The sequence below is a fragment of the Penicillium waksmanii genome (assembly GCF_028829765.1).
Source record: "Penicillium waksmanii strain IBT 27052 chromosome Unknown utg000005l:1.0-5232799.0:1.0-5237142.0, whole genome shotgun sequence".
NCBI lineage: Eukaryota > Fungi > Ascomycota > Eurotiomycetes > Eurotiales > Aspergillaceae > Penicillium > Penicillium waksmanii.
This window is the reverse complement of record NW_026643252.1, coordinates 3,352,389-3,375,705: the sequence shown is the minus strand read 5'-3', so window position 1 is coordinate 3,375,705 and position 23,317 is coordinate 3,352,389. Positions and strand designations below refer to the sequence as shown.

The following is a 23,317-nucleotide window of genomic DNA, read 5'->3' as shown; positions in this document are numbered from 1 at the left end:
GCAGGGGAGTGGTTGGCCCAAATAAAAAACGAAAATGACCTCAACATGGGTTCATAAGGAAAGATACAATGCACCCTTCCAAGGTAGTATAAAGTTCACATAAATGATGCATCCGGGCTTCGTCTGCGTCTAAATATCTGAATCGTATTCAGTCGAATGATTCGTATTCCACCCATGCGCATGAGGCTGCGGCTGCGGCTGAGATGATCCCGGCGTAAGTGCCCGTTGGATGGGATAACCTGTAGCCATTGGTGGATGACCAAATGTATCCTGCGGATCATAAACAAAATGCTGATGCTGATGCTGATTCTGATGTTGCTGAGGATACAAACTGTTGCCGGGTGAATGATGGGCGAGGTTATACGTAGAGGCATTTCGTGGAGGCGTGAAGGGCGTATGGGAGGTGTATTGACTTGCCCAAGGAGCTGAAGGAACCGGGGGTTGGGCAGGTTGTGCTGATGTTGGCACGGGTGTTCGTGGTGCGGCTCCCTCTGCTGACAGGACGTGATCGGCCCTAGTACCATCACGATATGCTGCTTCTTGATCCGTCATGCCCTTCGCTTGAAGGAGATATCTCTCAAATCCAGATCCAGCTTTCACAACTGTTCTGAAATGCCGGGCGTTAAGGTCGTGCTGGTTGTCGTCTTTCTTATGCCCATGCGTCTTCTCATAGTGTGCGAGCGCTGAGGCGATGAGGAATGCATTGCGGATTTGTCTTCCGTTCCATCTGCCTTTGCCGAAATTGCTTTTCTCGTATTGTCTTTTCGCGAATTTGAGGATGTCTTCGCGATCTATTGATAGAGGCGGCTGGAGGGCACTCTGCTCTGCCTCTATAACGGCTAGTCTTTCAAGGTTGACCGCCCAGATTTTCTCTGTTTGATCAAGATCAAGGTATGGATAATACAGGCTGATGTGGATTCTAGACTTGAACGCTTCATCGGTGGTGCCCACGCGATTTGTGGTGAGAAATAGAATGCCGGAATAGTAATCTAGGACGCGTAGGAAAACTGTATATATATTAGTTATGTAACCTTGGAGTGCTGATACAGAGGCAGAGTTCACAAACCTGATACCAATGCATTGCGATTCAAATCAGATGATACTCGCTCTGATAGGAATACGTCTGCCTCGTCAAGCAGCAAGATGCAATCCCAGAGTTGTCCCACTCGGAACATTTGCTTCAATGACTTCTCTACTGTTGCAGGATCCAATCCCAGATCACCACAAGTGATAGGTAGAAGAGGTCTTTGAAATGTGCTCGCGATCATTTCCGCAGTAGATGTCTTGCCAACACCTGGAACACCATGTAGTAGAATAACCAAGCCTCTGCCTTTGTTCTGGACGATATCCTGATTCGTAGAAATGCCTGCAGTTTCGTTGATGTCCTTTCGCCTGAAGTGAGATTCCACCAATGCTAAAAGCATACCCTCATGAGTCTGATCGATGATTAGATTCTTGAATTTGTTTCTGTTATCTTCAACTTGTCGAAGGTTTTTGGAATCCATAGCGACAAATCTTCGGTCTTGGAACGAATAACCGAAAAGCCTACTGGGAAGTAGACATAGATCCTCCTCTCGCGGCGTCCACTTGGATGGGCTTTTTTTGAGTGACCATGATAGGAAATTGTCCTTCTCCAAGACGTACTCTCTTTTGGTGCGCCGCGCCATTTGGTTATCACCAAGAGAAACTATCTCAGGATGATGCCATTTAAGCTCTTGGCCCTCAGTCCAGTACCACCTTGTCCTGTTATCGTCCTCTAGTTCCGACCCCCAGCCCCCCGGATAGTAGGTTGCGGGGACCATAGAAATAGGCTTCCAGTCTGGATGGACTCTGAAAGTTTCCGCAAAGTCGATCATAACATCTCCAGAGGTGTAAATGAGGCTTGTACCTGAGTCTTGGTCTGAAATCGAAGTCCATCCCTCGTGTCCCATTAGCCTCGAATCCCGGTTCTTCATAAATGCTCTACCAGATTCTGTGGCATCTGCCAACAGATCTTTGGCACTGTTTGAAAATCGAACGGGAAACACCTTGAAAGAATTTACGCTCCTCTTTCCCTCGAACTTCTCGATGTTAAACCACTCTTTCACGCAGACATAGGATTCACCATCGTAATCAATACAATATGCCTTCACCCAGTATTCGTCACGTTTCCGCAATCTCGTGTAAACTCTCCATAGTTTCTGGTCCGGTCTTTTACTCCTGTGAAGCTTGGCGTAGTCCGACTTGGAAGGGGCATCCTTGGCTTCTGGGTAATAGATAATTTCCCCGGGTTCAAACAAATGCCAAAGATCATAATAGTAAACCTTCAAGTTGTCTGCTGCCGTCTTTGTCTTGAATCCAGCATAGTAGGGTAAGATAGTATCCTCCATCAACCGTACATATGCTCGAAATTCGTCCAATAGCTTGCTGTTCTTGCAATATTGGTCCAAAGGTTCAACTTCCGAGTTTGGTGGTTGCTCTTGCTCTTTCTCCATCTCTGCAAGCCTGTTCTTCACATCTTCGTGGCGATAGATACATGAGATCCAGGGTTTCCCAAAACTGGCCATTTGATCCGGCGGCAAGTTTTCATCATAATAAGTTGACCACAGGAGCTGAGAAAGGGGTACTGAAAGAATGTTGATTTCCTCAAACTGCAAATTCATATCCATCTCATGTGGTTTCAGATAGTTTGCATTGATAATATCCAATGCTTCTTTTGGGCTGACGTCCTTGAAAGTCTTTCTGAACGCGATGAGTCTAGTTTCTTCCTCATCCTTCTTTTTTGGGAAGCATGAGAGCTCGATTGCGGGAATAGTTGGCGCCGTGAAAACATGGTGACTGGCTTGGATAAAGTCCATACTTCGGACCTCTGCAACAGTTGGCGGGAAGGGTGGATGTTCTGCTTTTGCGTCTTCCTTGTTCACATCACTGTCACCGCCACTTTTGGAGCCATCGTGCCCCGACTTGAGCGAGGATTTGTCGTCTTTTACGGAATCATCATCTTCCGACAAATATGCTTGGTCCTCTTTCATGGAGCCATTCTTCTCTGGCCTCGCAGACTCTATACTGAGCATTTTGTTCTCAAGGGCGGCAAGGCGATCCTCAAGCTTTCGAATGTAAGCGGCCTGAGCATCCTCAGGGCCCTCCAGGTGTTCCTGGCGGTTTCCGTCGCCACTAGAATTATCAGGTTCCATAGTCTCCATAGAAAAAAAGGTTAAATGAGGTGGTAAAATACCGAAAGAGGCGGGAAGGTAAAAAAGGAATTGGCAGTGTGGAACCAGAGGCATTATCCTTCTTTTTCTTTCTCGCGTTATGTTCTAAGCGGCCAGTGATTTCAGCCTCGTACCCCTCACCATGAGAAGCTACAGAAGCACCGTGACGGGAACGGACCACGTCAATAACGCCGAAGAGCGCTATTTCCGTACAGAAATGCACCGGGCTCATGCATGGTGCAATAAATATCCCACAAGCGTCCCCAGAGCACCAATGGCCAAGGCAGCTTAACCGTTCGTAGTCGGGCGTCGTCTCCGCCAGTCAGCAGGATATCAACGCCGAATCAGAGGCGCGAAATTAACGCCCTCATGTACGAGCGGGAACGTCAGCAAAGCGTATGATAAGATGCCATCGCCTGGTCAGCCATTATGAACAGTAGCCTCCACTCCAAACCCGTAGGCTGACAGAACTGAAATCTTCATTCCCCCCTCAAAGCCCCAACTTGATGCAATTTGTAGGAACCGCTGACACCCCCCACCAAAATGCGTTTCCTGGACTCTTCCATATTCAAATCTTCCACAAACGAAGCTACTACCCTCGACGTTCAATTTGTGCAGCAAAATGGAGATAAATACCACGAGGCTTTGGGAGCTAAAGCACATTATAATGAAGTGACAACCTGGTTTGAGCCAACGCCAGACTCTGGATATAGTAACGCCGAAGACGACCTACGAATTGCTCTTTATGAATACAATGAAACAACCGAGGAGAAATACAGACTAGATCTTGTCTCTTATACTCTCAATGACGTTCTTCTGGAGATAGCCGAAGCAGACGGTCGATATAAGGAAAAGGAAAAGGGCATAGCGGGCGCCCATCGTCATGTAGGAAGATTTGCAGGGGATAATGCGGATGCTCTCCGTCCTTGGCTAGAGTTGATCCCTAATGACATTGGAATGAGCGTCCTTGCCGGTGGGCTGAAAGCCATTCTGAACGTATGTGATAGAAAGTAAGAGCGGCATGTTGGACGAAATAAGCTTAAGCGTGTCTCCAGATTGCGAAGAAAAATGCCGAAAATCGACAGAAAATCCTCCGCGCCTTACATGAGATCCCCGATGTTATGTTCCAGACCCAGAAGCAACAAAATGTATTCGCCGCAGTTCCAAGCATCAGAGTCGAGGCGATTCACCTTTACAAAATCCTTGCGCACTCCCTCGCACACCTCATCACAACTCTCAACCCTAGCAGGTCAAAAGGAAAATTCAGAGAAAAGGCCAAACGATTAGGGAGGAAACTAATCCCTCATCATTCTGCAGCAGAGATAGATGAGCTTCTCAGTGAAGCGCAGACAAGTGTTGGCAAGTTCCGCGACTGTTTGCAATTGGTACGTGATGAGTATCTCGTGGCTACTCACGAGAATAGCGAAGTGATTCTTGATCGTGTGGGAGAAGGCTTCGGACATATTCTGCAGAATATCAGCTCTCTAAAAAGAGCGTTCGAGGCGAGTCGCATGGAGCAGCAGATCCGGCACAGCCAGGAAGTGGATTCTAAAAACTTCTTGCTTGTGTTTTTTCGATCTGATCCTCCTAGTATGTTGTGTTGGCCCTATTGTGGAAATGACTCCGCTAATCTTAGGCCCAGACACTCCATCTCTCGCCAGCTCATATAGCAGTCAACCGCAATACCCGCAGCCGTTTCTTTCCGACACAGATTTATTTCATGCTATTGGGGTGCACGTTAATGAGCCGATTGAAGATGTCGACCATGTACTTAGACATCGGGACCAATTCGATATCGCCGCTCAAACCCAGGCACAGCAACTTCTTTCATCGGAGGACTTCATGAGATGGATGAAATCATCTCTTGCCGAGACACTCTTTGTGAAAGGGCATTTTCAAATGGTCGGTCCCGGCCGGATCTCGGTTTTGTCAGCACTGTGTGCAACTCTTTCACTTCAAGTTAACCTGTTGAAAAACACCCATTATATCGTTCTTCACGCTTTCTGCGGTCTACATGAAGCCCACAGCCATCAAAACGCCGGACCAAACTGGTTGATTCGAAGCCTAATCGCCCAGTTACTTCTTTCTGGTGTCACATTTAATCTCGACTTCATTAATACCCGAGCCTTTGCAGAACGAATCAAGTCGCACTATTTGCAGGATCTTTGCAGTATATTCCGATTGCTGATTGAGCAACTTCCGAACACCGCCACCGTTGTTTGCATCATTGATGGTGTAACCCGGTTCGAATCTGAGATTTGGAAAGCCGAGATGAATGATGTTTTGTTCATCTTGAACCAGACTGTGCGGAATGAGTTCCTGAAGCCGAGCTTCAAGTTACTTTTGACTACCCCGTCTTCCAATACTCGATTTCTCGAAGACCATAGTACTATCTGTCCTCATTATATCGTCAATCTCCGACCTACCGCGGTGACTAGTGGGCGCCGGATTTCCGAAAGAGGGTTGTTACGCGGGCGATCCTTGGAGGAATATCGAACGAGAATGCTGCAAGAAGAGCAGGACCCGGCCCCGGATTCGGAGGGTGAGGAGAACGACGATGATATATTTTTTTGATTGATTTTGAAAGAGATCCATGTACATTCATAATAGTATACTCAGGTGTATTGCAGTCGAATTCGAACGTTTGAAGGCACCCTTTGCATATCACTAGTATAAGATTCTGTGTCATACTAGAACTCGGATAGAACCTACAGTTGTGTTTAGCTTTCACTCGCAATCCTGGAAGCCCCTATACATTTTCTACTTTCCATTATTTACCGTTTAGCCTTTACCAGGACAATGCAACCTCACGATCCGCACTTTGGGCGGCTCCACCACGTCTGTGGCGCCCACCCAAGGACGTGGTACGCGGTGACTGTGGGGAAAAACATGGACGTGGCTGAGTATCGGCATCACAATTTGAGTTGGAGGAAATCTTATGCCCCTCCTTCTCAGTGATTGGATTGGATTAGGGAAAAATAAGAAATAGAGGAACAAGGAACACACGATTGGGCTGAAATGTTGGGAATTTTTGGAAGGGCCGAGAGCGGACAGGATGAGGTCATCACCGATGGCCGATCGCAGAGAAAAACATCCCACTTCGTCACTTCAGTCCACTTCACACCTCAACCTCAACTCTCCCACCTCCACTGCCCTCCTCTGACCCACTCTGGGGTGAGTCTCTCTCTCTTCCCCCCCTCTCTTTTCCACTAGTCCGGCTACAGACTAGTGTTTCTATTCCGCTCCCGGTTTTAACCACCACCACAGTTGCCCATATACTGATCTTCCCCCCCGATCTGCCCGACACGATCGACGCACCCGACAGTCAATTTGTGACACCTTCGTGCTCCGTACTTTGACCTCCAAGCCTTGCGTGCTCCGATCTGACCGATCCGACCTTTCTCCCTCTCCATCCTCTGCCAACCGCCTACTCCCCGCTATCCGCCATGTCGACCCCGGTTAGCCCCGTGGAGCACAAGCTCCCCCAGCGGTCGGGAACTGTCTCCAGCAGCTACACTCGTCGCACCTCTATGAGTGACGATGAGGCCATCCCTGATACCGACAGTAGCCAGGTGTGTCAAGACCATTCCCATGGACCCCAGTTTCACGCGGACCCGCCATGCAAATACCCCCGCGGTAGCAAAGCAACGGCTGCTAACCTAGGTTGATGTCTGGGTAGACTACCAACCTCCTAATCGAACGCCTGCGAGCATGGAAGCATGTGTGCGGAAACCTGGAGGACTATATGACTGCCACTATGAAGATCTCCAAGTCTCAGTCGAAGGATCACGAGAAAATTCTCAAGGTCGGTGGCTACGTGTGCGAGAGCGCCATTTCCAAAGCTAATCACCAAGTTGTTCGGAACAGACGGTCAACGAACCTATGAAAGAGAGCGACCACTTCAGCTCCAGCGCTGGTGGTATAGCAGGCTTGATCGAGAACATGCGCAACAACTCTCAGGTAAAGTTCCAATGTCCATGCGCTTGCTTACTGCACAGCACTGACTGGTGGGTGCTTCTTACTAGGGAATGGTCAACATGTACCTCGACACCGAGAAGAACCTGAAGGGCGGCGTTCTGCCCACCCTCGAACGCCTGCACAAGGAGATCAAGAATAAATCCAAGGAATTAAAGTCAGGGGCGGCCAAGGGTGCTAAAGCCGTGGAGAAGGCCCGCCAACTGACCCAAAAGCACATCGAATTGCTCGGTCAGAACTCTGCCACTCACGACTCCTCGTTCGGCAACAAAATCGAGACCGCACACGACCCCTACATCCTCAAGCGCGGTATTAACCACCGTTTGAACAAACAAATCATTGAGGAAAACAACCACCGAAATGATATTCTCGCCGTGCAGAACTCATTCCAGTCATTCGAGGGCCATGTGTTACTGACCCTGCAAGGCGCCTTGGAGCAGTTCTTCCAGATCATGGGTGCGCAGCTTGATCGCCAGCGAACTATGTATGGTGAGATTCTGGCCACCGCGCAACGCATCCCGCCCGACTTTGAGTGGGTCAACTTTGTCGTTCGCAACGACTCCACGCTCGTGAACCCCGACTCACCTCCCCGCACATTCGAGAGCGTCACCTTCCCCAACATGGATCACCGATCTACACAGCCTCTCCTGGAAGGGTCTCTGGAGCGTCGTTCCCGTGCTGTCATCAAGGGTTACAGCACCAGCTACTACGTTGTCACACCGGCCCGTTACCTGCACGAGTTCAAGGACAATGATGACTTCCGCCAGGATCCTACTCCTCAACTGTCCCTGTACTTGCCCGACTCCATTGTTGGTGCCATTGACGGTGTGAAATTCAACGTCAAGGGTAAGGATGTGTCCAGCGGCAAGGTTGGCAATGCATTCCACACCACATCCGAGCTTTACTTCAAGGCACACTCGGCCTCTGATGCGGAGAAATGGTGGTCCGTTATCAAGGATTCCACTCGCAACCCTGTCCCTATTGCTGGGTCTCTGGCCTCGCCAACCGCAACCTCACCTACTGCAACTTCGCCAACTGCTGCTGCTGCTGCTGCTGCACCCACCAGCCCCACCGGTAGCACTTCTCAGAACCAGCCCCCGGTCTACGCTGAGAAGGACAAGGAAAATGCCAGCATCCCGGCCTCGACGACCCCTGCCTCCCCTGCCATCGATACCAAGGAGAAGGCCCCGACCCCCGGTATCAGCCGCACTGCCAGCACTGCCAGTCACTTCCACACTTCCCCGGGAGGATCTGCAGTCGCAGAAAGCACCGAGAAGAAGTCATGAAGAAGTAAAAAATATCCCTTTCTGGTCTGCATTCCTGTTTAGTCTCGACTCAGCTTGCCTTGCATCCCCACAAAATACGCATTGGATTGCAGTGATGCATTGTCAGCTTCATTCTTTTCTTCTACGCTCTGCTCTGAATATTCAATCCCTCTGCTCATGGTGGAGCTGACTGGATTCTGGATTTATCCGGTCAGCCAATCTTTGGAAGCAATGTCTTGCCTCATATATATTGACTAATAATTCGCAAATACCATGCATAACGTGATCTTCAATTAACTATATGCCTCCAGGGCTTCAAATAAACTATACTTGAGACCCTCGGTTCATTCCATTTAATTTCTCTTCCGAGCTTTCACCACCAGCGGCGAGGCGAGATCACTAATGCCAACGCTGATCATCTCCGGGACTTCCCCTTGAAAGCCACCCCTCCCTACCCTCGCTTTCTCTTCTTCATCTACCAATTCAAATTGAAACTCCTTCAGCAGCGTACTCATCAACTTGTAGATATTGGACATAGCCACAGTTTTCCCAATACATTGTCGACCCCCAAGACCAAAATGCATCAAGAGCCGGGCTTTGCTCGCCACCTCGGGTATATCCCATCGCGATGGGTCAAAAACATTATGATCTGCACCCCAAACCTCTGGATTATGATGAAATGCATGGTTACAGACTGCAACAGAGGTCTGGTAGATTGAATATGTCAGTTTTCATCACCACGAAGGGCTGCTTAGGAGTCGGGCTTACCCTGGACGGAATATGATTCCCAGCAATTATCACACCATCAGCCTTTAAGACTCGTCTTGCGAGCGGCATCGTGAAAACAGGGGTTATTCGAAAATTCTCTTTTATGCAATTGCGCAAAAATGGCAAAGAGGCCTCCGCATCAGTCACCGAATACGCATTTTCGTTGGGCTGGAGGGAGGGCAATTTTTCGTCAATCTCGGTGACGCATTTGTTCATGAGATTGGTGTTGTGCAGCAAGTGGTAGAATAACAGTGCCGTTGTGGCACTTGTTGTATGAGTCCCCGCGATGCTGAAGCTCAAGTTAGTAAATTTTCATATGCGAGCTGTGGGTGGTAAGGCGTGAAAATTGAAAACATACATGAAGCCAAATGCTTCCGTCTCCAAGTCAATCTGGGTCAGACTTTCTCCCGTATCAGGGTGTTTGGCATTTATCAGATTAGTCAAAATGTCCTTTCTTTCTAGCATATCATTGACTGTTCCATCCTTGGACCGTAAAGTACTCAATCTAATATTGACACATCGAGAAGCCAGGTCTGCGCAGGCCTTTCGACCTTTAAAAAGAGCCTGGAGCCCCTTGTGTGGAATTACAGGAAGCCATTTCTTGAGAGTCATTGTCATAGCCGGCCAGGCACCTGTGACGGCTGCCAACAGGCTATGCTCAATCACAGGCGGGATACGGGATTCATCGTCGGATTCTTGAATACCGAATGTCTGGCTGAAAGCAAGCTCACCCAGGACGTCGATAGTGTAGTAATGCAATATCTTTTTCAAATCGAATGGCTCATCATTCAAGGCGTGCCGGAATATTTTATCGCGTAGGATCCTTATGTTTGAATCGAGATATTGCTCCATTTCTTTGACGTAGCCCATGGAAAAGCTGTGCGACATGTGTCGTCGTCGGATGGAGTGGGCCTTGGAAATGTTTTAGTAGAAGGTTCAGCTCAGAAGGGCGAAATCGACGAACCGCTTCGTCACGCATGCCGAATACATTCGGATGAGCCGCACCATATGCATCGTAGAATTCGGTCTTAGGCATGTATCTGGCTCCAGTCTGATAGATCAATCGGACGGCTTCCTCGTCGGTTATGCTCAACTTATCGGGGCCATATCGGACTATGGATCCGTACTTCTTATGAAGCTTGGTGAGGGTGTAAGGTTGCTTCAATGTCATAAATTGATACACTTGCCATAGGTCGGTCAGTGAAGCAAGGAATGGACCAGGGAATTTTGCGAGTGGATGGAGGAATCGCTGGTAAATAATGTATCCGGAAATGTACGCGATGAGTATCCCCAATGCGCATTCAATCGGCTGATCTATCAGTTTCAATGCCATGATTTGTTTATTTTCCGAGCTGTCGAACAATTATAATTCATCGTCCTCGCAAGCCGTATTTATGGCAGCTAAAGAGAAAGCCGGCCTGTTCCTATCCCCACCCCCGCAATCTGACCAAGCAACAGCCTCCACATCCACCCCTGCCAATCACCCACATCGATTTGTGTGACGAAAGGTTCAGGTCCAGTTACAATCCAGGTGATCTACTCCCCACGCTCCAATAACTGCAATATATAGTGGAGAATATGCCGGAAGAGCCGAGCACCTTGCGCCTGTGCTTGGATCCCACATGGGATGTGGCTCCGATGTGGCTCCGATGTGGCTCCGATGTGGCAGGATGTGGCTCTCATCTCTGGCATGGAAAAAGATCCCTCATTGAATTTTTATTTCTTGTTTCGTCACGTCTATACGAAGTGAATCAATATAAGATGTTTACATGTTACAGACGAGCCTTCTCATAATCGTTGAGCTTCCTCAGAGGTGGACCAGCTCGGCTACCATCGCCCGCCATATTGTTCTCCTTAGAGCCGCCTGGCGACGGAGGCAGTCGCCACTTTTCGCGAAGCTCCTTTGAGGCCTTGCCCTCGAAGCAGTCTGCAATATATTTACCCAAAATCGGAAGGAATTTGAATCCACTATCGGCTGTTAGCTGAATAGTTCCGACCGCCCCTGCTTACCAGGGGATGTGATACGAAGATACTCACTGTCCAGCTCCACCGGTGGCCACGAACAGACCGTCATACTTCGGGTGATTATCGATAATGAAGTCGCCCTTGGGAGTATCTGTATACCAGCACAAACGGCGGTTCGACCAGGGACGGTGAGCAAATTTGGGGAAGAAGCGACGCAGGCCCTCGCGCAAGCTGTCATCTGCATCCCCTGGAATATATCCGGTCTGTGCATTGCTGCTCTCCAATTTTGGAGCGGAGATGGTTCGATTTCCATCGTTGTTGGTCGTGGTTTCGTTTGCATAGCCGTATCCATGGCGAGCGAGCTTCAAAATATTAGAGCCAGGGGTGGGCGGGAAGACGAATACACCGGTAGTCATATCGATCATAACGGGGGTGTTATCTAGGGCTCGAGCTTCATCTTGAGTCAATTGAATGAAGCCAACTGGTTGACCCGAAGATGAAGCGGCGTGTGCAACATTCAACAGTCGACTTGTCCAAGCGCCTGTGCTGAGAATAACTTGGGAGGCACGGATTGGGCCACCGCTAAGCACATTTACGCCGACGACACGGGAACCCTCGTTGAGTAAGGACAGAACGGTACCGCGGGGACCGGTGATGATGGAGATTCCCTCCACGCTGCATCGCGAGGCCAGTTGCTGGATACTGCCCGCAGCATTGGCCCAGCCACCTCGTCGGTTGAGGTAGCCATTCATGCCGGACAGGTTGGACTGGATGTTCGGGTATGACTTGAGCAGTTTAGTGGCATCGGGAAGATCTTCGATAGTACCGCCATTAGCCTTGACAGTGGCTGCGGATTTAGTGATCCAGTCATTGTTAGGCGTCTCCGAGAGCAGTGCAAAACCCGACTCGTAGTAGTGGTCAGAGTATTCGGTTTTCCAGCCCTCGTAGGCCTCACGGGCCATTTTGCAATATACCTGATCAGCATAATCGATGCGAATAATGCGAGAGATATCCACGCTGCTTCCGTCGACAGCCGGAGGCGTGTACCGATCCAAAACTGTGATGTTGGTATATCCGCGCTGCTTCAGCTCTAGGGCCGTGGACAGGCCGAAGACTCCAGCGCCCACGATTATAATCGAATCATTCTTAGACGCAGGCATTTTGAAACTTTGCGTACTATTATAGGACAGACGCTGAAGACTTGAGAGGTGTTGAATGCCGCGAGCATTTAAAAGCTGAAATGTGGAGGTTCGACAGAACACCCGGGGAGTTGCCGGGTCTTGGCACCCGGAGAAGACGGAGGTGGACCGGGTCTGCCAGAAACTGCGTCCCGAATACCATGATTGACTGCATCATAGGTTATACTAGTACTATATATTGACTGTTTATCCTCACCCTGGATTCACACTAAGCCAGTCCTCGAATGCTCGCCCATAATCTTGAAGCTGTAGAAACAATGTGTCGCCACAATTTAAATCCAACGCCGGGTCTTCCGACAATTCCGATAGATCTATAGGTGCCGGGTTTTGACCTAGCGCATTCTGTCCTTGTGAAATGTGTTCAGCCTGCTCTGGGGGATATGTGACACATTCAGATGCTACTGTTTTGTGTGCTGAGAGACCAGCAGATCCGATGAGAGCGAAATCAGGTTCAGCAATGATTCCAGCAGAATTCATTCCAGAATTCCCAACGCTATCTTTGCCCAGTATGGGACCAAAGATATCGGTTGAATGGTCTGGTGACTTGCTTGCGTGGGCGTACACTAATATCTTCCAGAGCAGCTGGAAATTAACGGACCATTTAGGGCTGGAGGGAGAGTCTGCTGCACCCGGCTCGGTAAATAGGCCGCCAGGGGAGATGCTGCCTCGGAGCTGCTCCAGTTGTTGTGCCTGACGAATATTATGATTAGACTTGAAGCTTCAATCTCTGGGGGTTTAACTCACTTGTCGGCCGATGTGTGGCCATCGACGGGCCATTTTTTGTAGGAAACGGATACATTTCTCAAGCCCCGTTTGGGCTTTTTTGCTGAATGCCTCGTCTTCAGTGAAGCTGTGTTGAAGATAGATCGTTGCAACGATCGCAACACAATGGCCTAGCGTTGGGTCGGATATTTCGAATCGCTTATGCTCCACAAGGTCAAGGAAATGCAATATCCAGCCGGAGTGTAGAGTGAGTTGTTCGAAGGAATTGCGAAGGAATGTTTGAGGCATCGTTCTCCTAAAGTTCCTCAGGCGCATAGAAAGAAGAAATGGGTGGTTCAAAAGACACGGCACTGCATGCCAGATTATCTGGAAAAATAGCCATGGGCTCCAGTAGTTTCGATACTTCTGTAGATCTGACGAGGAATAGTCTTGGAACCGGCTTGCGTGCAGCCGAAACCTCAGTGGCATGCAGCTCTCATGCTCAGTGTGCCAGTATGTGATCATGCCATAATGAGATTGTGGATGCCATGGAGGATCTGCATCGATGCGATAATCCATCGCGTACTTGCAAGCCAGAGCCCATAGCTCACTAGTATGCATGTTAGCGGCGTTGATTCCGATATCTAGCTTCAAGCCGCTTGTTCCCCGTCGTGTGTTTTTGTTTGATATCATTGTTTCAAATACTGGCGTCGCAAGCCATGTATCGCAAGAAAGGTCCGTGGTGTCCTTTGGTGGAAAGGCATGGAGGCTTCCTTGAAGATTCTGGAGCAATATCACACTCGCGTGACAGAGCTTCCGCTCATCGTGCTCGTTATCTAATGAATTGATGAATTCCAAGTCGCATACTCGAGTGTTGCGAATAAAATACCCAGCCATGCGGGAATATAAACCAGCACGAATCAGGTTACCAGCTAGATGATAGTCAACATGGGAAAAATGGCAAATTTGTTCCGCACTTAGCCGTACTCACCTGTGTACTCTAACATGCTCAGCAAACAAAGGCTCTGTATCGTGGAAAGCTCAACAGTCCCATCATCTAAGCGCGACATGACGACTTGGCGGGACTTTTTTGTCTTGCTTTGAATTTCAGACTCGATTTGACTGTCTTTGACCCCTCTTCCCTGGAATCGAAGGCCCAAGGCCTCCATGGCGAGAAGTAGTTCGGGGTCTCTCCTCCCAATATTCTCAGGACATACCCCACAAGGAAATAACGAAAGTGGTTGAGAGTTGCAGAAAGTGAAATATAGATCAAGAGCCGATGCATCGGAAGAGTGTTCCCTGGAAGATCTGTTAGTGCGAGAACAGATGAAAGGATTGGGCATCTTACATGACATTAGTGTCTGGTGTTGAGAAGTTGGGACTGGGCAAAGGCTCCTCTTGTGTCGCTCTTTCGGCGATGGGCCCTGAAGTCCTTTCTTGGGTACTCTGGCTGCGACTCATAAATAAGACAAGAGCTGGTGGTCGACCGAGCGAGTACTTACGTGATGAAGTCTATCAATTTATCCAGTCTATCTTCTATCCGAGAAATTCGGCCTTCCTATTAGAACCTGTTAGAAGCAGAATTTCCACGGTTTGACTGGCGCTAAGCCTGGCATTCTCACCATATTACTTGCAAAGTCGGAACCTTCTTCCACGACCTCCGTGCCCGCATATAGGCATTTTTGGCCGAGTCTCTCGCAGAATGAACAACTCGGTTTCTCCCCGGGACACCTTGTTTTCTTGCGCCTGGCAAACAATCAGTATCCGGTGGAAGTCTGCCCGGCTGAGAAAGTTGAGCATTTACCGGCATGGCTCACAGGCCTGACGGGCACGTTTCGCCGGACGCTCGTCTTCGGTAGTGGCCATTAGTAAGAGACGAGCAACATATCAAGTTCCGGCCGGATTAGATGATACGGGGTCTATCGCTGACAACGGCGTGCTGCGGTGCGATTTGGAGCAAAACTGCAGGTGGATGCGCGGCCGGAAGACGGAGCGGGGCGGAAGCGGGAAAGTACCAGCGAGCGCTGAGCTTATCACGGGTATCCTCAGTGGCCTCTGAAGGGTTTACGTAGTTGGCACTTCCCAGTAATTTAATGAGGTTCCTTTTTTCACCTACGATCAGATCAATTACATCTGTCAGTGCAACTTCGGTTCACATTATCAAAGAAGTAGTATTCGAAAAGTTGCCCCCAAAATATCTTGTACATTCGCCTCGCTTCAACTCCAAAGTAAAAAAGCAAAGACATCGCTTGGTATATAACAAAACAAACAAACGGAAATGTCTCGAACCCGTTGATAGTATTTAAACAATAAGGTCCCGCATCACGCATCACATTCCACCCAAGTCCCCAGCACCCAAATCGACAAGACCTAAACTTGATTGGCAAGTAAGACATTTTCCTTCGAATAGCCCTGATTCTTGACATTTGAGGCCGTTCCCTCCGCAAAACTACCGTCTGTACAGGCAGGCCACTGCTCGGGATTTTCCCAGAACTTTTCATGCGAGGCTTGGCCCTTGAACATGCCCTTCACGTCAAGGGGGTCGACAAAAGTCTCCCATCGACTACGGCGATCTCTCCAGCCAGGTCCAACGCGTTCAGTCCGACCATCAGTACCGAGATAGCGATGCTTTTGTCTGGGTAGATAGCGTCCAGGGTGCAATAGGTTCAGCCAGTAGGTAAATATCAACATTGGACCTAGTTCGAATGCATACAGATACCATTCATTGCTGAGGATCGCTCCGCAGTTCTCGGTACAACCAAGCTTGTCAAACATTTCAAAGGACTCGACAGCGCGGAAGACACAGCGCAGAACCACAAAGGTCGAGGTTCCGTATAGGGTGAAACAGACCAGTTGCACGTTATGAGTGACTTTGCCGGCCTTTGCTGCGCGGCGATGAACTGTCGCCACGATCGCGATGACAAGCATTTCCACAACAGCTTGCAGAATGAGGCCGGCAGCGATAAGCTGGCCGCCCTTCTTGTATTCGTCTAGCTCCTTTCCTGCCGCTGCGTTCTTGGCAGCTCCGGCAGCAGTCATGCCCTCGACTGCAGCACCGAGATAGACGAAGAAGATCAGCACGCGATCGGGATTCAGGACTGCATGCATGGGGAGATAGTTCATCAGACGGCCGACAATGTTGTATGCGGCAGCCGAGTAGACGGGAGGGGCTAGGTAGATAAAGACAGCTTGGGCGACATAGAGTCCCAAGTGGTCAGGATAGTAACTGGAGATACATCGAAGGATCCATCCAGTGGTAAAGATGATACCTCCCCAGCTGATAAAGAAGGTAATGCGCCAGAATCTATAGCGACTATAGTAGGGAGAAATTAGTATAATCCATAGATGCAAATGTTGGATGCCATTGTACTAGGAAAACATACATATTTTGCAAAGTGTGCAGGATCAAAGAAACAGCCACAAGCGCCGCAAAGACGGCTGGTAGGATATGGCTAGGCTTGTATAGATAGTAGCCATGAGGCTTTTCTTGAGCGTCGACAGCCATGATGGGCAAATAATGTAGAGAACTAAAGATTCGACAGAGAATTTCCTACGGGGATTCACCCTCCAATAAATACCTTTGACTATCATCACGAACAATGAACTTATGCTTCGTGTCAGCGCGACATGGCGCCCAAAGGGGTTAAGACTCAAAAGAAATCAGCCCGAGGCGCAGACCCGCCTCCAATCTTTAATGATTTCTGAGCCTTGAAGAACCCCAAATGGCCCCCAAAGAAGGGCATGTGTTGTAAACTCCGCTCCAATCACAGGCTTCAAACTCAGCCTTGGAGCGGTACATCATGCCCAACACGGTTAGCATCAATTGCCAAGCGGAGCCCTGAATATGACGCTGATGGCGCAGCCTCAGCTCCAACTTCTCGAATAACCTCACCCCTTTGCTTTTTAGCGTGCCGATAGACGCATATTTGCAGTCGACAAAGAATTCCCCCTTTTTGAAGGCCTGTGACATCAGCCAGTGTATATCACAGTAGCGGTAGAGATCCACACTGATCCCCACATTCACCAGGATCTACCTGTATCTACTGGACATAATTTACCCCTCCAAGATCCCTTGGTAAGGAAATGCCAGGCGTACCAACAGGCCGTGCCTGCGATGCCTGCCGCAAACAGAAGAAAAAGGTCCGCTACATCGATCCGAATTAGTATTCACCAAGCGATCCACTAATGACAATGGCAACAGTGTGATGAAAAGCAACCCTCCTGTGCCCGCTGTCTACGTCTAAAGATCCCCTGCGTGGGATCGGGCCAAGTTCGATTTAAATTCCAGGAAGAAAAGCAGTACTCTACGCGCGTGAGAAAACAGCACGCGCTCTCCAGCGGAGATTCCTCCGGAACTCTATCTGATACTTCCTCCGAGTCTCCATCCCAATCCAAGTCTCCACCTCAAACAGCATTCGCAGTCTCCACGACACAATTTCCGTCTCGCACTGGCAAACAGAAGCATGCATTAAAAGCCCAGATCCTACCCCCCAGAGTCCCCGCAGTCACTCCCTAGTAGCGATATCTCCTCCTTGGCCGGTGGTTTCATCGCGACGATTAAGCGAACTACAGACCTACGCTATAATCTTTGGTGGTCGTTCGGCTTATGGCTTGAAGATATACCCAAACGGCTTGGGACTAATGAGGCACTTGACCGTGCGGTGGATACGTTGACAACCGCGCACTCTAATTTCTCATGCAACCGGGCGCCCTCGGTGGAGGCGCTTGCCAAACACGCACGTGCTCTCCGCACGCTAAGCGTGTACCTGGATGACAAGGTCCATGCCCAATCGGCCAGTACACTTTCTGCTGTGATGATCCTCTTGACGTGTCAGTTATTCTTGGGCCCTTCGAATCGAAAGTTCTCGGGCCATGCCGAGGGTGCGGCGGCTATTCTCAAAGCACGGAAGGACTTTGGACCTCGTGATGAATTTGAAGCGAAGTTATTTCTATCCATGCGTGGCAGTGTGGTTCGTCTCATTCTTTTCCTTTATTTCTTTTTATTCTTCTTCGAATTTTCCCCTTACTTCCTTGGTCTCCATAACCCCAGCACGAACCTGAACTCGACTTTACCTTCCAATACAAGTAACTAATTCTCCAAACCCAGCTATTCGAAGGAATCTTCAACGACAGAATAAACCTAACCTCAGAAGAATGGGACAACCTAGTCCGAAACGACTACGACAGCACAACACCAGACGGCAAAATCCTCCTCAACCTCTCAAAAGCACCCCACCTAATGCGTCGCGGCCGCGAAGCACTCCGCACAGGCACCGACACGACCTCAATCCGCAACCAAGTCTGGACAATATACCAAGACTGCAAAGTAAACCTGAGCATACTAAAGCACCGCTCCGTCGAAAATGACTTCTCAGAACTCTTTAAAACAGCAAGTCCCGCCGGCCGGAAATTTATCCTCGAATTCGGCTTTGCGCATTATCAGCGCACGTATGGGATTGGTCTGGCTTGTACGCTTGTTTTTAATTGTATACTTTCTGCGCTCGATGCGCATGGACATAGACAAGGGCAAGGGCTTGATGACGTCAGTGCCAGTGTCACCGAGTTTGACGCTACTTATCTCTCGGAGGAGGTGCTGGATTTGGCGAAACGGTCAGTCATTTGGAAGCCGATTGGGGCGGCTTATATTGTTATTTGCGTGAATGCTGCTTGGGCAGCGACGTCTGATCCGCTCTTGAAGGCGAAGTTGTTTTCCGTTGCGATTGATTTTAATAATGATTTTCATTTGAGAGATGCGCGGGTTTTTGAGAGGGAGATGTTGCACACGACTGAGCATTTGCGTCTTGGGACGTCGTTTCAGAAGTGTGCGTTTTTGGAGGATTCTAGTCCATCTATTAGTACCGAGTTGATGTGATGGATGTGATGTGATACATGATGAGTGAGGATGATTACTCGTACGAAGACCATGGCCTATTTCTATGTTGTTGTGGTTTTTGCTTCTTTTTTCTGTACTAGATAGCAATGACAAACAAACGACATTTATGGACGAGGTTTTATGATCTTAAATGCGAATGGAATGGCACCAATGTTTCTTATTGCCAGTATTTCTTCCATTAATCCACACGGTACGAATGGTATACAATAGCTCAATCAAATCGGGAAAAAGAGTAATGGCTTAAGTGAGAAAAGGGGGATACAGAGATTGGTCCAAGCTGCTCGGATCCAAGGTAAACCAAGAGAAAACGGGACGACAAAAACAAACCCCAGACGCTATGCGAAGTGACAAATCAGACCATGTGTGTGAACAAACTATATGGCAATGCACAGGCCCAAGACGACAACAGGCCAGAGGCAGAAGGGAAGGGGTTATGGACGACCAGGCAAGATAAGAAGGAACCAGGAGCGAAAAGGTATGGCACAGTAGGCCACCAATCCTAGTTCCTGCCGGGCAATGTTCCTGGAATCCTGAAATGTTCGTGAAGTAAAGATACGAACGAACCCCTGGCCGGAGATGGCCCGTCATTCGAGAAGACGGAAAGAGGAGAGGTGGTAGAAAGGAAGGAATAAAAGGGGCCGGCAAAGAAAAGGAAAATAGGATGAGAGAGACAACAAGGCTTATACAAAGTTCCAGTATCAACTACCAACCAGGACTGACAAACGCGTGGGTATTTCCGTGGGTCGCAGAAAACGAGAAATCAGAATGGCAGATAAAAAAGGGAAATGAGTGAAGACGCCGGCTCTTGGTTCACCACATATCATCATCATCATCATCGTCATCCAAATGGGCATCATGGCCATAGGACGAGTGCCCGTACTGGTAATGCCCCGAATCGTAAGCATGGCCGTTTTCGTAGCCATGTTTACCATTCCTGCCCTGGGACTGGTACGGATCATGCGGATCGTCGTCGTAGTCATACATGGATTGATCATCATATGCGCTATCCGCGTATTGTTGTTGCTCCTGCGCCTATAAAAATATGGGAAAAGTTCGCGGTCAGTCACCTAGCTCATTGGCAGAATGGCGTTATTCACTAACCTCTTGGTATCGCTGATATTGAGTGTACTCATCAGGCTGGTCCCTTTGTTGAGAAGACCTCTGGGATCCAGAAGATGCCACCATCATGTGGGGATGCATCTGCTGCACCTTTTCCAGATATGAGTACATGAAATTGCTCAGCAACACTTGAGAGTGAAGTGCACGCCGCGGATTCGCAAGTTTGATGTGCGCCATGCGATAAATAGCTCGCTCCTCCAAGATGGAAAATCGAGTCCAAGGATAGTCGACATCTGCCTTCAGCACCCGCACTGGGGGGGTCGGGAGACAGATTACGCGAAGAGTTCTTTCGATGGTGGCCATCTCCGCTATGCTTTTTCCTACCACCACCAAAGATGGATGAGAAGATACCGTCTTTCTCTTTCTTAGACTCCCCCGAAGCCCTCCGAACACCATCCTTTCGTCGCTCTTCCTCCAACTTGGGGTCGAGGCGATCAAGGATGAGACTTTCTCTGCCCTTCGGGCTATTGTCCATGGATGATTGCGTGGGTGTTTCGATGCGAGTATTATTGTGAGTTATCTTGTCGGAGAACCTTGACCTCGACTTCTTCGAGTCTCCATCTTTATCCTTCTTTTTATCTTTCTCTTCACTCCCTAGCAACCAGTGCCAGCTCGACTTTCGGCCCTCGGACTCCTTCTTGGACTTCTTGCCCTCAGATTTACGGTCCTCGGGTTTCCGTTGCTCCTCGGGCATGGTCGGAATGAAAGAGAGACTGTCCGTCCGTGTGTTGTTGCCGGGTACCATCTGGGGGGTTATTGCTAAAGTCGTCAAGCGTAGTGGAAGTAGTAGTGTCTTTGCCTAATTGACGGCTCATCGCGGTACGCTTGCTGGGGGTGGAATCTTGAACTGGGGACGTCTGGGCCGAGTACTGCGATGGTGCATTGCGTTCGGCTGATCGTGAAGCCGGCGGACTGGGGCTGAGACTGTTCACGGTGGGAGTCGGCAGGGGGTGTCTCGATAATCGCAGGGACGGCCTGCTGCTTTTGAGGAGTATTCGTATTAGATCGGGCATTCGAGTCGATGCGGGAATTCCATTCTCGGGCATAAGAAGCTGCATTTGACTGGTTGATAGAGTCAGTCTGTGGTTGAGTGCTAGCAGCCTTTGCCTCCTCTTGCTCAGCTTCCGGATTATCAAGAATGGAATCGAATGCTGTGCCAAGGGCATTGGCAGAGTAGCTCGTGCCGCGAGAGGAAGTCGAGGGCCCACGCGTTGGCCTGGAGGATGTTGAGGAAACCGAGTCCGTAGACACGCGAGTAGATCCGAGAATTGGCTGATCGTCGGATGGGGTTGTAATCGGAGGAGCTGAACCAGCTGATTCGGAGAGGCCTCTCCCCACTCGTTTAGAGTAGGGAGGCTTCTCGCCCTTCTTTAAGCTGCCCTTCCTGTATTGTGTCCGGGTCGATCTTCGTAGGCTGTGTCCTGGAGGTGCCGCGGGTAGAATCGGTTTATCCTCGTGGGCCGCGATGCTCGCATTTTGCATCTCTCGCACGAGCTCGGCCGGGGAGGTAGATTTCGAATCGTCCACTATGGTTTCCAGCTCCTGCAGGTTGGGACTGAGCATGCCATCGCGCCGACTTGATTGCGATCGCTGCCGCTCTAACCGATCCGCGCCATCCGTATAACCCGACGAGCTGTCAATTTGTCGAGACAGCATAGACCGTTTGCGACGAAGCCCGCTGCCCGAGCCCTGACGCTCGGGCCCAAGAGACGAATAATCGCCGGATTTCCGTTTGATTATATCGGCCTTGCTTTCCAAAAATGTCTTAAACTCCTTCGGTGCCAGTTCGGGGTGTAGGCTGGCTGGGACCCAAAATAATCTCGAGGCATCATTTTCATCGGCGGTGGGGGAGGGAGGTAAGGATGGAACGGAGAGGTTGCCGCCATAGGATGGGAGATCGGGATCACCAGTTGCTGCGACATCCATGGACATACGGCGAATGGCGGCCAGGTTGTTCAGCTCTTGGACGACGGCGGCTGGGTCCGACTCGTAATCGATATCGTTCAAAGGGAAGGAAGAGGTCGCGGTTTCCGAGACTGATCGTGTGGAGTCTGGGGATCCGGGTTCGCTGTCACGGTCAAATGACCGATGAGGGGAGATAGTTGGGCGTAAATGTCCATTTTTTGTCTTGGGCTGTCCCTCGACCGGCGAGTTCTGCTTCTGCTTCTGTTTCTGTTTCTGGGTAGGTGATAAGGTGGAGGGGGCAGCGGACTCGGCGGGTCGCGGAATCGTTGATATTGATTCGCCTAACGGTGACGCTATATAGCTGAGACGCCTCAGATCATTGCGATCGTAGTCATCGTCGTACATGTGGCCGATAGCTTCGGTGACATGGTGACTTGGGTCGCTGATGGAGAGATGGGGTGAGTGTCCTCTCCGAGTCGTGTGTCCTCCGCCTGCCTCAGGGGCACTGGTGGAAGCCTAGATGAAACGAAGAAGAAGAAAAGGGTCAGTCTCGAAGAGGTCAATAAAAGCATATTCATCCCAAGTGCGGTGCCAAGTCAATGCGGCGGAGCTGACAGCGGCGGAGACTTGCTGATCTCAAAGTTCAGAGGACTTTCTCGGGGAGGGAGACGAAAGCAGCGGATAATTCGGGGCAGGAGGTCAAGCAACCGCACTTGTCCGGGATGGGATGGAAGAGGAGATGGGAGGAATATCATGAGGAACGCACCTGCATGGGAACCAGCTATACAGGAAACCAAGGCCAAAAACCCCTTAAGACCAGAGGGTAGCCAGGAGGGGGGGGGAGGGGGAGGAGGGGAGAGGGGGGGAGAGGCAGGTCAAGGTACCACCTGAAGACGAGCGATCATCGAAGCGGGGGGGAGGGAAAAGGGAAAAGGGAAGGAAAAAAGAGGCCGGGGAGTTTATGGCATGGGGGAATCGGGGGGGACCGGGGGACACGAGGAAGTTGAACGAGGAAAGAAGTAAGAGTGGTATGTGTGTGTGTGTTGGTGTTGGATAAGTTCAAGTTCGTGGAGGGCTCCACCAAAAGAAAGAAACGGGAAAGCCTGGCCAGTCCATCGACGGGGACGATCTGGAGAAATGGAGAGATCGACACTTTCTTTCTCTTGGTACTCTACAATACTCTTCCTGCCATTCTCACCAGTTCGGATTGGAACCTCCCGTATACAAGTACGACCCGCCTTGGTTCTCCATCACTTCGACCTTGTGGTACTCCTGGAACTTACTTACTAGTAGTGGCCAAGTTGATCATGATCACGATCATGACGCGAGGCTGAA

The 23,317-nt window shown here is 49.8% G+C and overlaps 9 protein-coding genes across 9 annotated transcripts; 3 read left to right on the top strand and 6 right to left on the bottom strand.

Moving 5' to 3' along the window:
- Nucleotides 1–129: 129 nt before the first annotated feature.
- On the bottom strand, nucleotides 130–3,182 carry N7481_006170 (ATP-binding protein; the record flags this gene model as incomplete). Its single annotated transcript, XM_057265389.1, has 2 exons — nucleotides 130–1,007; nucleotides 1,067–3,182. 2 exons carry the CDS (start codon nucleotides 3,180–3,182, stop codon nucleotides 130–132), a joined length of 2,994 nt encoding a protein of 997 aa, XP_057123109.1.
- A 552-nt stretch (nucleotides 3,183–3,734) lies between these two features.
- On the top strand, nucleotides 3,735–5,765 carry N7481_006169 (uncharacterized protein; the record flags this gene model as incomplete). Its single annotated transcript, XM_057265388.1, has 3 exons — nucleotides 3,735–4,187; nucleotides 4,247–4,781; nucleotides 4,834–5,765. The coding sequence occupies 3 exons, from the start codon at nucleotides 3,735–3,737 to the stop codon at nucleotides 5,763–5,765; spliced, it is 1,920 nt and encodes a 639-aa protein (XP_057123108.1).
- An 872-nt stretch (nucleotides 5,766–6,637) lies between these two features.
- Nucleotides 6,638–8,452, top strand: N7481_006168 (PH domain protein; the record flags this gene model as incomplete). The annotated part of the gene is made up of 4 exons (XM_057265387.1): nucleotides 6,638–6,763; nucleotides 6,871–6,996; nucleotides 7,059–7,151; nucleotides 7,217–8,452. The coding sequence occupies 4 exons, from the start codon at nucleotides 6,638–6,640 to the stop codon at nucleotides 8,450–8,452; spliced, it is 1,581 nt and encodes a 526-aa protein (XP_057123107.1).
- Nucleotides 8,453–8,784: 332 nt separating this feature from the next.
- N7481_006167 (uncharacterized protein) lies at nucleotides 8,785–10,532 on the bottom strand (the record flags this gene model as incomplete). The annotated part of the gene is made up of 4 exons (XM_057265386.1): nucleotides 8,785–9,138; nucleotides 9,200–9,488; nucleotides 9,558–10,111; nucleotides 10,164–10,532. 4 exons carry the CDS (start codon nucleotides 10,530–10,532, stop codon nucleotides 8,785–8,787), a joined length of 1,566 nt encoding a protein of 521 aa, XP_057123106.1.
- A 700-nt stretch (nucleotides 10,533–11,232) lies between these two features.
- N7481_006166 (NAD(P)/FAD-dependent oxidoreductase) lies at nucleotides 11,233–12,324 on the bottom strand (the record flags this gene model as incomplete). Its single annotated transcript, XM_057265385.1, has 1 exon — nucleotides 11,233–12,324. One exon carries the CDS (start codon nucleotides 12,322–12,324, stop codon nucleotides 11,233–11,235), a length of 1,092 nt encoding a protein of 363 aa, XP_057123105.1.
- Nucleotides 12,325–12,555: 231 nt separating this feature from the next.
- Nucleotides 12,556–14,234, bottom strand: N7481_006165 (fungal specific transcription factor domain-containing protein; the record flags this gene model as incomplete). Its single annotated transcript, XM_057265384.1, has 3 exons — nucleotides 12,556–13,053; nucleotides 13,108–13,997; nucleotides 14,057–14,234. The coding sequence occupies 3 exons, from the start codon at nucleotides 14,232–14,234 to the stop codon at nucleotides 12,556–12,558; spliced, it is 1,566 nt and encodes a 521-aa protein (XP_057123104.1).
- Nucleotides 14,235–15,435: 1,201 nt separating this feature from the next.
- Nucleotides 15,436–16,570, bottom strand: N7481_006164 (uncharacterized protein; the record flags this gene model as incomplete). The annotated part of the gene is made up of 2 exons (XM_057265383.1): nucleotides 15,436–16,378; nucleotides 16,449–16,570. The coding sequence occupies 2 exons, from the start codon at nucleotides 16,568–16,570 to the stop codon at nucleotides 15,436–15,438; spliced, it is 1,065 nt and encodes a 354-aa protein (XP_057123103.1).
- Nucleotides 16,571–17,148: 578 nt separating this feature from the next.
- On the top strand, nucleotides 17,149–18,886 carry N7481_006163 (Zn(II)2Cys6 transcription factor domain-containing protein; the record flags this gene model as incomplete). Its single annotated transcript, XM_057265382.1, has 4 exons — nucleotides 17,149–17,205; nucleotides 17,267–17,485; nucleotides 17,541–18,035; nucleotides 18,173–18,886. Coding segments are annotated over 4 exons (1,485 nt in total), but the record flags the coding sequence as incomplete, so codon positions are not given.
- An 882-nt stretch (nucleotides 18,887–19,768) lies between these two features.
- N7481_006162 (putative telomere silencing protein Zds1) lies at nucleotides 19,769–22,387 on the bottom strand (the record flags this gene model as incomplete). Its single annotated transcript, XM_057265381.1, has 4 exons — nucleotides 19,769–19,990; nucleotides 20,060–20,328; nucleotides 20,402–20,836; nucleotides 20,926–22,387. 4 exons carry the CDS (start codon nucleotides 22,385–22,387, stop codon nucleotides 19,769–19,771), a joined length of 2,388 nt encoding a protein of 795 aa, XP_057123101.1.
- Nucleotides 22,388–23,317: the final 930 nt, after the last annotated feature.